The sequence below is a fragment of the Scardinius erythrophthalmus genome, assembly GCF_964197995.2.
Source record: "Scardinius erythrophthalmus genome assembly, chromosome: 21".
In the NCBI taxonomy this organism is placed as follows: Eukaryota; Metazoa; Chordata; class Actinopteri; order Cypriniformes; family Leuciscidae; genus Scardinius; species Scardinius erythrophthalmus.
The window spans coordinates 27,821,183-27,832,833 of NC_138241.1; the positions used below are offsets into that span (position 1 = coordinate 27,821,183).

General features: G+C 36.0%; 1 protein-coding gene across 5 annotated transcripts; it reads left to right on the top strand.

Annotated features, from left to right (window-relative positions):
- Positions 1–331: 331 nt before the first annotated feature.
- gabra2a (gamma-aminobutyric acid type A receptor subunit alpha2a) lies at positions 332–11,293 on the top strand. Of its 5 annotated transcripts, XM_081350233.1 has the most exons (11): positions 484–734; positions 1,105–1,189; positions 2,713–2,828; positions 3,292–3,353; positions 3,889–3,956; positions 6,682–6,902; positions 7,769–7,851; positions 7,949–8,092; positions 8,182–8,334; positions 9,645–9,847; positions 10,564–11,293. In XM_081350233.1, the coding sequence occupies exons 5-11, from the start codon at positions 3,954–3,956 to the stop codon at positions 10,858–10,860; spliced, it is 1,104 nt and encodes a 367-aa protein (XP_081206359.1). In that variant the 5' UTR covers positions 484–734; positions 1,105–1,189; positions 2,713–2,828; positions 3,292–3,353; positions 3,889–3,953; the 3' UTR covers positions 10,861–11,293. The 5 variants fall into 5 exon arrangements, with proteins under 5 accessions (XP_081206356.1, XP_081206360.1, XP_081206357.1 ...); XM_081350230.1 differs by lacking the exon at positions 3,292–3,353 and having other exon boundaries at positions 332–734; XM_081350234.1 differs by having other exon boundaries at positions 462–734; positions 1,084–1,189; positions 2,713–3,353.
- Positions 11,294–11,651: the final 358 nt, after the last annotated feature.

The following is an 11,651-nucleotide window of genomic DNA, read 5'->3' on the forward strand; positions in this document are numbered from 1 at the left end:
AATGATTTCTGAAGGATCATGTGACACTGAAGACGGAAGCAATGATGCTGAAAATGTAACTTTGCATCACTTACATTTTAAAATATATTAAATTAAAACATAAGACCTATACAAGAATAACATATAGATAAATATGAAGTTTGAATATACGATATGTTGCAGAATATTGGTAACCAAACAATAGTTTTGGTGACTATTGTCTTCCATTGGGGGACAAAAGAAACCCTCACAGAGGAAAGAAAGTAATACAGGTTTGGAACGTTTGGAATTAAAATTTTTCGTTATATGGGTATTAGCATCCTATTTATTCAACACAGTTGACAGAATAAACGTGACTGATGTGGTCATCCATATGATGTCCAGTGGACAGAAGTGTGAGCTGTGCTCGCTCTAGGACCCGGTGTCCCCTCTTGCGTCTTTTGGCTACTTGATGCTCGCCGGGCTTACGCCTATATGGACTCATACAAGCAGATCTAGCACTCTGATGACCAGCCTTGGATATACAGAAGGATTGTGTGTCTTTGCGACCAGGGGACGCCTCTTGATCATGTTTCCGTGAGGATTCACAGAAGAAGGCATATTCCACGTATCTGCACTCTCACAGTGCCAGTCTAGGCTACATGCATTTGCGCGCGCCCTGGGAGTTTCCGTGAATACGGATGAGACAGAAGGAGCACGAGATTCCAACTTTTCATATTTCTTTTTCTAAAAGGAGCTGCACTGGTCAAACGAAGGTAATTTGTCTGATTTTTTAAATATATTTTGTTTGGTTTTGTAAAACTGTGACCATCCAAACTTAGCCAAAGAGGGCGTGTCAGTCCTTCTGACCGTTTTAATAGATCTATGTTGTAGAAGCACTGTGATTCTGGCTGTTATTTTAGTAATAGTTTCAGGATGTAAAACTTTTGAAGCCCAGAGGCTCGCTCCTTGCTGTCGGCTCCAGCTCATTGACATTAGTGCGCGCTCTGAAGATGCGCGTGTCCACGTTACTTTAAAACGAAAAAAGCTTACAAGTGGAAATAAACGTCACTGGAAGTTTTGTGTTGATTCTTTGTTATATAATCGTTTTAACTGATGTTTTAGACTTGAAAACTTCTTTGGCAGGAAAATACTCAACAATGAATCAGCGATGGGGTCATTCGAATGGATTTCTAACCTACCTGTTTCTGCTGGTTTTATGGCGTTCCTGGTAAGCAAAACAAAAGACTCATATCTCAGAGAAGCGAACAAAAAAAGCTTAATTGGTATGATTGCCACAGGTTAAAATATAACCAAAGTAAAGTATACTTAAAGTTTTGAAATAGACAAAATAAGTAGTGCGAGATAGTTCACTCAAAAAATGTAATTTAGGTCATTATTTACTCACCCTTTTGTTGTTCCAACCCTGTAAGTTTTTCTTTCTTTGAGGAACATAGAAGAATATATTTTGAGAAATGTCCCGTTGTTTTTCGTCCATACAATTGAAGTCAATGGTCACCAAAACGGTTTGGTTACCAAAATTTCTTTCTGTTGAACATAAAGTAATACATTTATGAGAAATGTTGGTAACCAAATAATTTTGGTGACCATTGACTTCCATTGTATGGATAAAAAATAAAACACTTCTTTCTCGAGACATTTCTCAAAATATATGTTCTGTTCCACAGAAGAAAGAAAGTTTCACCCAAAAAGTCATACAGATAGGCTACTAATTGGGTGAAACATACACAATTTAATAATTGAAAGGAATGTTCCTGGTTAAAGTTCATCTCAGTGGACAGCATGGTGATTACCACAGATGGTAATTTCGATAATATGTTTAAGCTAAAATCATCAAGGCAACCTGGAATAAAAGTAAACGAGACTCCATCCATCCATTCATTCTCCAAACCTTTAGCCTCTACAGGGTCATAAGTAAACAAGACTGTGGGTAATATACATTAAAATACACTTAGTTTATTATACATAACATACTGTAATACTTGTGTGATACAAACTTGTTATATCAGCCAGAAACAGTTCAAAATAAATATTTCTGCTGTCTTAAACATACCTGGTGGATAACGTACAAATATTACGTCTGTTATGAATAACTAGACAGTTGTTTGCATAGAACAGTTGTCCCACCGCTAGAATGACGGTTTAGATAACGGTATACCATTTTTATGTAAGAGTTAATGAAAATGCTTTAACAGAAATAGGAGCAAAATATTTCTGCATGCTAGCACTAACTTGTGTTGTCAGTGTCTTAAACTAACCCTGAGGTATTAAGTTAATTTAATAACTGAAATATTACCTCAATTTATTTTTCTGCGTTAATTGACAATATTCAAAAATACTAGTGATTCTTTCACTCATAACATTCCTAGTCAGTGTTTGCAACTAAATTATGACAGTGTGTCAATTTCCACATTTTTAGAAAAATGTTCATAAAATCTTATGCTCACAAAATGAATTACCAAAAAAGAAAAAAAAGAAAAGAAAAAAAGCTGTATGTAAATATGCACAAACCTACAGGGGATAGGGATATGTTAGTGGATTGGCCATTCAGAGACAAGAGACACGTTTCCTAAAAGTCTCAGGTGTTTTGGTACAGCTGCCATGTTTGTGCTTTTGCCAGATGGTCATTATCATCTCACAACTTTATTGGAAAAGAGCAAAGCTTTCTCTGTGTGCAACTCTGTGCAAGTTTATGTAATAGACTTTTTGTGATGTCAAATGTATCTTGTGCAGTTCTGAGGCAGAAGTATCTGGCTCAGATGCCTTTAAAAACAACATAACCCTCTTCACGCGGATTTTGGACCGGCTACTCGATGGCTACGACAACAGACTGAGGCCTGGTCTGGGAGGTAAGAAAGAGTGTGATGATTGATTAGACAATTAGATGCATGGAATTAGAGCTGTCTCAAATGAGGTTGTTCAATAAGCCTGTGCAAAGTTGTTGTTTTTTTACAATTATATGCACTTGATGTACTAATAAGCAAATGACAGTGATTGTTTTTTCTATTTAGGAATTTTATAAAAACTCTTGTGTTACTTATACAGTCCAATGGATTTAGCACAACAGTGGGAAAAATCAGTAGCTGGATTCATTTATGTGTTCAGAAACATGATTCAGTGATTCAATGTTTATGACCTGATTTTACCACTGTTAAACGAATTATAACGAGGTGTTGATGACCTGAGAATACTGACTGAAGGAGAGGAAAACAAAACCAGCAATCTCAGCTCCACTTGACAGTCGACAAACCCTGTTTGTGTATTCTGTCAGTGTTATTTATGTGACCCTTGCCATTGTTTGTACACTCTGAGCTTGGCAACATGAAAGACACCTTGGATCAAGCAACGCCCACCATGAGGCAAATAGATTTCTTGTGAGTGTTTCCTTTTGAGATTTACAGAGACTAGCACACACATACGCATACACTGGAGTCAGTGGACATGCAGTCGAGCTAAGAGCCAGGATGAAGTGTTGCGGTTCCACTAATGATAAGTTAAAGTATAACAGTTAGCTCAGAAATGGAAAATCGTACATCTTTTTTCACCTCCATATCATTTGAGCACTGAATTAGTTTCCTTCATCTGTGGAACACAAATTAGATCTTAGGCAGAGTATCTGATTTTCTGTTTTTCAGCCATTAAAGTGAATGCCGATTTATCAAGCTTAAAAAAAAATCACCATCATGAAAGTAATCCACATGACTCATCTGCTAAAGCCAAACAATATATTTATATGAAGAGATGGCTGAAATTGAAGTTGTTGTTCACTGATAATCTTCATACAAAGCTATTATGGTTTTAGTGAACTTTGAATATAACGCATGAGACATATAAGGTCATGAAAATGTTGTTAAATTGAGTTCCTGGTTGATAATGTAATTTGAACTTTCTTTTTGCTGTGTGACACAGATCGAGTGACAGAGGTGAAGACTGATATCTATGTGACCAGTCTTGGGCCAGTATCAGATACAGACATGGTAAGACATTCTATGTTTTTTTTTATAGTGCAAATCAAAAAGTATTTATAAAAATATTTGTTATTGTTCTGTTGGTTAGCATTTTTATCAGTTCTTACCCCACTCCTTGTTTTCCATCTGTTGTCTATTCATAGCATTTGGTACCTGCTGCTGGCTAAAAGCTTTTCTCAGTACTCCTCTTTTCCCCACTTCACACTGTCTGCTCTCTTTAGAATAGAGAAAAAAAGGTCAGATGGAAGAAAAATGGTTTTCATTCAGTCATTATTTATTTATCATCTTTTACTGTCCAGCTGAGTGTTTTCTAAACCCCACTGAATACTCTCACTATCCTGTAGTAGGGAAATCTCTGTCCGTAAAGACCATATTATGTCAGGACGATCATCACACTAGGTATTTCTGTCAGTTTTATTTTTTTCTGGGTGCTCTTGGGAAATCATGATTGACCCGAGTACATTGCTTGAATCGCATGTCTCCACAGTTCCCCAGTCATCACTGTAGTACAGCTATTTAATATCCTATTGAGTAATGTCAGATTCTAGAGAGATTTGCATAATTTTGTAGATAATATGAAACAACACTGCACTATGTAATTAACGCTACCATTCAAAAGTTTGGGATCAGTATGATTTAAAAAGTTTTTGAAAGAAATCTCTCATGCTTATCAAGGCTGCATGTATTCAATGAAAAATACAATAAAATCTGCAATACTGTGATTTTTTTTTTTGCGGTTTTCTATTGTAATATATTTTAAAATGTAATTTCTTCCAGTGATGGCAAAGCTGAATTTCCAGCAACATTACTCCAGTATTCAGTGTCACACGATCCTTCAGAAATCATTCTAATGTGGCAATTTGCTGCCCAAAAACCATGTATTATTATTGAAAGCAGTTGTGCTGCTTTTTGTGAAAACTGTAATTCTTTTTGTGTGTCAGAATTCATTAAATGGAAAGCTCAAAAACAGTAATATTTGTGATATTATCAATGTGTACTGCACTTTTGGTCAATTTAAAGCATCCTTGCTGAGCGAAAGTATTCATTTCTTTCAACGAGTCTATGATGGTGACTTTTATAGAATTTATAATATTACTGTAATTGATACTGATATCTGTTTTACATCTAGTGTATGTGTGACATAAATCATGTGTTCTGACAGACAACTTCCTAAATATCTTTACAAATGATCAGACCTTAGTTTTAGAGTTCCACAATTCCATACATTATAATGCCTTAAAATAGTATGGAGGAACACAAAATTAGGTTATTATTATTAGTCTTACTGTGCCACTCCTTTCAGGCCGTGTGGTTATGATATGACAGAATGGAAAGTGACAAGTATGGTCTGTTTGCTTGAGGAGTTCTGCGGGACTCCTGCATAATGGTGGGTAATGTTGCAAGACGTTAGCAAGAATTTCAAATGACAGGCCAGCTTTCCTCAAACTTTGCCTGAGATAAAGGTTTTAGATTTTATAACAGTACTGGAATTAACTTAGTATGGACCCATAATAGGTTTGTTCCTACAGTATGATTGTGACTTTGTGAAAGCTGATGGAAGAACGAAAGGAAACGAAGCATCACAGATTGGTTCTGTGAGTGTTGCAGAGCTCCAGCGCTCCAGTGACAGCATGTACTGTCATACCATGTTATCTTTCCTGTATGAGTGTGCGAGTGCATAAGTATTTTCTTTTACGTACATAACATTGTGTTTTCTGTCTCTGTGCTGCCATGGAAACTGGATGCCCGCCTTCACCCTGGGGGTCGATGCATGGCAGCATTGTGCCTGGGAGATTAGGATATAATGCAGTGATGTGAAGCTCTTCTGACACTTTGCCACTTAGTAGTACTAGAGAGGAAGATGAAACACACACATTATACACAGACAATGATCACATTGAGAGAACTGAACTTACTGGCCCTTGCTGAGGAAGTCCATTCAGTCTTAACTTTATACTTTTTTTAGACGTTTTTGAAAGATTTACAGTGACGTCCAAAGTCTGAGACCATAATGAATATGTGAAATCGAATTTAAAATCTAGAAATAGCTCTTATGCTCACCATGGCTGCATTTCACTATTGGTCAAAAATACTGTAAAAACAGTATTATTGTGAAAAATGATTACAATTTAAAACTGCTTTCTGTTTAATCATGTTTCGAACTGTAATTTAACTGAATTCCAGCTAAATTATTACAATTTAAAACTGCTTTCTGTTTAATCATGTTTCGAACTGTATACATGTTTTTAACTGAATTCCAGCATTACCCCCAGTCTTCAGTGTCACATGATCCTTCTGAAATCATTCTAATATGTGTTCATGAAACATTTCTTATTATTATCAATGTTTAAAACAGTTCTGCTTAATTTTTGTGGAAATGTGACTTTTTTTTATTCGTTGATAAATGGAAAGTTCAACAGCAGTTATTTTGAAAAGATTATATTGATGTCTTTACTTTAACTTTGGATTAATTACATGCGTCCTTGATGCATAAAAGTATTTATTAAAAGAAAATCTATCCAGCTTTCTTAAAGCATATTTTATAATAAAACATAGTATGGAACTAAAAAAATAAATAAAACACGAGCATTTGACTAGTGGATTTAGACTTTGAATCAAAACACATTTTCTGTGTCAGGTATTGCCTGATGCACATCAGCAGTGAAGAATGTCTTGCTCTATTGCACTCTGATCTCCGAAAGCCTCTCTCTCAAAAGTCACTCTCTGTTCTCAGGAATACACAGTGGATGTGTTTTTCCGTCAGCGCTGGACAGACGAGCGGCTAAAGTTTCACGGGCCGATGAACATCCTGCGTCTCAACAACCTGATGGCCAGTAAAATCTGGACCCCAGACACTTTCTTTCACAACGGCAAGAAATCTGTGGCTCACAACATGACCATGCCTAATAAACTGCTGCGCATCATGGAGAACGGCACTCTACTGTACACCATGAGGTGCCCATAGATTACTACGTGTACTATAGTTATCAGTTAATTAAAATAATTACCTGATATGCAGTTTAATTCATCAAATCATTTACAATTAATTGCATTTATGAATATTTAAGAACTAAAGAAAGCCCCCAAATCAAGATAACTGAAAGAGATTATTTTGGTATATGAATAAATAATTGAATAGACATTACATTAAATGCATGTCATTAAAATGCATATCATTAAAACACATCTCAAGACCAAAAACAGCTATACACTACTGTTCAAAAGTTTGGGGTCAGTAAGATATTTAATTGTTTTTGAAAGTAGCCTCTTATGCTCACTACGAATTGATTTGATTAAAAATACAATAAATCAGCAATATTGTGAAATATTATTATAATTGAAAATGTTTTCTTCTGTAATATCATTTAAAATGTAATTAATCCCTATTATGCAAAGCTGAATTTGCAACAGTCTGAAGTGTCGCATGATCCAATCAATATCTGCTTAAAATTTTGGAGGACATTTTTTGAGGATTCTTAAATGAATAGAAAGTTCAAAAGAACAACATTTATTTGAAATAGAAATATTCTGTAACATTATAAATGTCATTACTGACACCTTTGATCAATTCAATGCGTCCTTGCTGAATATAAGTGTTAATTTCTTGCAAATAATAATAATCAGACTTTTGAAAAGTAGTGCATGTTCATTTTAAAGTATTTCAATCTTGAATTGCTCTAATGGTGGGAAAATTCCTTTTTATACAGTGTATGATTTGTATATACTAATCTAATGTATTTAATTAACAGCCCTATTAAGAACACATAACTTTGAGGGGTGACTGTTGTGTAATGTGTGTTTGTGTGTGTATATTTGTGCAGGTTGACAGTGCAAGCTGAATGCCCAATGCATCTTGAGGACTTTCCAATGGATTTCCATTCCTGTCCTCTGAAATTTGGCAGCTGTGAGTGACATTGTTAAACATTCATTTCATTCCCATGGTGCTTAATACGTGTCTGTGCTTTGGGTTTTATTTTAATATATATTTCTCCTGTGCTTAGATGCTTACACTTTGACAGAGGTGACGTATGTTTGGACACGCAATGCCACCTTATCGGTGGAAGTAGCCCCGGATGGATCTAGACTCAACCAGTATGACCTAATGGGACAAACTGTTGACAAGGAAACCATCAAGTCCAGCACTGGTAAGATGTTCGCAAGCAGACACAAAACCACATGGATCCATCTAGTCTCTTCCCATCTCTCACAATATGTTTCTCTTCTACCGTAATAGGTGAATATACAGTGATGACTGCCCATTTCCATCTAAAGAGGAAGATTGGATACTTTGTGATCCAGACGTACCTGCCTTGCATAATGACCGTCATCCTATCCCAAGTCTCTTTTTGGCTCAACCGAGAGTCCGTCCCTGCACGCACTGTTTTTGGTGGGTGAGCATGTGTTGTGTGCATTAGATTGTAATCAGAACATAATGTGGAATTTAGCATGCTGACTTTGTTGTTCCAATTAAATTATTGATGCAGTCATGGGTAGAGATGATGTTGTGTGTGTAATGTTTTTATTTTCTCTCTAGCAGTTTCAATTTCTGTCTGAACTCTAGGGATAAAGCAGATAGCTATAAAATTGTGTTTTTGAATGTATTCAGTGAGGAAGCCATAGCATGCGAAAGACACATTTAAATTAAACACAGACTCACGGGGGGAAAAATTCACTAAGAATGAAATGCTGATAGTGTCATTTATACATATGCTTGGTTGTTTTCGTGCCCAATTCACTAAAGGAATTATCTTAATTAGGTAAACACTCATGAATTGCAGAATTCACAATTTTAACACCACAATTCTACATCTTGGATTTTCTGAGTGCTCGGTTGTGAGGGGATGTAGCAAACTACCGCAATATGATACAATTTACTGGGACTGTTCAGCATCACTCAACTTGTGTGATCCAGGCAGGGACCTAAATTGGCTTTTTGAAAGGCTGGTTATATTATCTTCTCCATCATTTGATCATCATTTCATTAATCAAAGCCGCCATGATCACTAAAAAAACCCCATCCCTCTTAAGTTTGTTGCATTACATTTTGTGAATAAGGTGCAACTGATTTGAAAAAATCAAACAAATTATAAATGGCAAAATTGAATGATGCAGCGCAAAGCCAGCGTAGACAGCACTTAGTTCTGTAACTTTTAATTATTTAATTTAATTATTTGAAAACATGGCAAAATAAAAGCACGATGGTTTAACTAGAGAAATTGTAGTTTTACAGCTGTAGAATGAAATAAATTATATAAAATATATCATATATATAAAATATAGATATATAAATATATTGTAAAAAATTATCTCTTTTTTATATTGGGTCAAAAAGAGTGGGAATGTGGAAAGAGTAGCCTACACACTAAAAAAAATTTACTGGATGATTCACACTCTTCAGAGTAAAAAGTGTTTTATACCCGGAGGCTGCAAAAAATAATTACAATTGCGCATAAAAAGAAGACCATGTATATAAAATGAGGACAGGAGGTCCACTCGGGGCATATAACTGACTGCTGAAATGAACAAAATTTCATTAGCCCAGGGCATTTGTGATTACACGTGTACATCTGTGCTGTCTCTTCCACTAATGAGCGAACGGCATAAAGGCTGGCAATTATCTGCAGAGAGGCATGCCGTGCTAATGCGGTATCTTTATAAACAGCTTTTTTTATTTTGTGTGTTGTTCTTCTGTTCCAGGTGTGACTACAGTGCTAACGATGACCACTCTGAGTATCAGCGCTCGAAACTCTTTACCAAAGGTGGCCTACGCCACAGCCATGGACTGGTTCATCGCTGTGTGCTACGCGTTTGTTTTCTCAGCTCTCATCGAGTTTGCCACTGTAAACTACTTCACCAAGCGCGGCTGGGCCTGGGATGGAAAGAGCATTGTCAGTGATAAGGTAACCATGACGACACAGACCTTGCTTTGATTTTGGAGTGGAGCGCATCTGGTGGCTTTGATTATTGTCATTGGGAAGAGGAATGTTATTTAGATGAGGGAAACCAATACTGTTAATTTAGTACAGTTAATCTCACCATTTTTCCTGATTGAATATTGTCTGAAACTACGTCTCTTTTTTTGTACATTAACGACTTCAGATTAACTCTTTCCCTGCCAGTGTTTTCTTTAAAAAATAAAACGTTGCCAGCCACCACAAGCGTTTTTAATCATTTTCACAAAAATTGCCCCCAGAATATTTTGTTGTATGAATATCTGAACATGCAATATATCAGAAGAAAGAACTGAAACTCTACTTTTAATTTACAACATAAAAAAATAAAAAAAATGTTGTTTTGTTTTATCAACACTTGAATGTGGGTAAGTTTCATAAAAAAGCAACATTAAAAAAAACTTATTATAGTTTTATTTAGTTAGTTTACACATGCATATGATTACATATGATATCGCTTGTTTCTGCGTCTTCTTCGCATGTGTTTTGATCAGGACATTCAGTACTCTTTCAGAAGATGTGCAGTAGCCCCCTACCGTATAACAGTGAAAACTCGGAAAGACAGAAACTTCCGTCAATGGCGGGGAAAGAGTTAATATAAAATTTAGCTTGATATCTTTGATTGAATATGTAGCAATGTGTTAACTAATTTCTTCTGACTTCAGAAAAAGGAGATGTCTGTTATGAAAAAGAATAACGCATATGCGGTCGCTGTGGCAAACTACGCACCCCATATTGCGAAGGACTCGGCTCTGCCCACCGTCTCTAAGAGCGCCACAGCGGAGCCCAGTAAACCTCAGCCGGTGGCTAAAGAAGCAAAGAAGACCTTCAACAGTGTCAGCAAGATTGACCGTATGTCCCGCATCATCTTCCCGGTGCTTTTTGGCAGCTTTAACTTGGTTTATTGGGCCACATACCTCAACAGAGAACCTGTTATTAAGAACATGGTGCCCTCCCAGTGAGCCATTAGCTATCATTCACAGTATGCTACACACATACAAATGATCCTAAATTAACCCTATCTATCTATCTATCTATCTATCTATCTATCTATCTATCTATCTATCTATCTATCTATCCACTGCCAGGACAATTTCCAGAGAGCATCTTAGCATGCTTTAATGGGACCGATTAACTTTTTTTCACAGCTTTATTTTTGTATGTTGTTGTGTGATTTCTGAGAATTTAACTGATCGTTTTTCCTTGCCATTTTATGCAGTGTTTACAGGCATTTTCATACAGACCTCATATATGTGTTTTCTACATTGTATTTGTGTATTATGTATTTATAATATGTCAAAATATGTTTATGTCTGTGTCAGTATTTTGGCTAAATTATGAATTAAGCTCACAGGTATGTTGCATCAAAGACAATGAAAGCCTGTACAAAATGTGATTGCTGTGTTGTTTTGTTAGAGCTGCACTACAGTATCTGTGAAACAGATCACTGCACTTTTATATTGACTGATGTAGCATTTCAAGTCAATTAGATATGGCACTTTATTTATTTTTTGTTTGCATCAAATTAGATTGCATATCTTTTCCCACACAACACACACCTGTGCATCTAATTCTAAGCCGTGTGCAATTTATCATCAATGAAAGCGCACACCCACATGTGGTTTAAAGCTTAATAATTCAATGATTTTGTCTGAAGCACCTTAATGCACCGTATTGTTGTGGACACTTTGATTCGTGAGCTCAGTCTCAAATGGAACTAGCACTGCTTTTCAGTCATTTCTGTTTCTTTTGT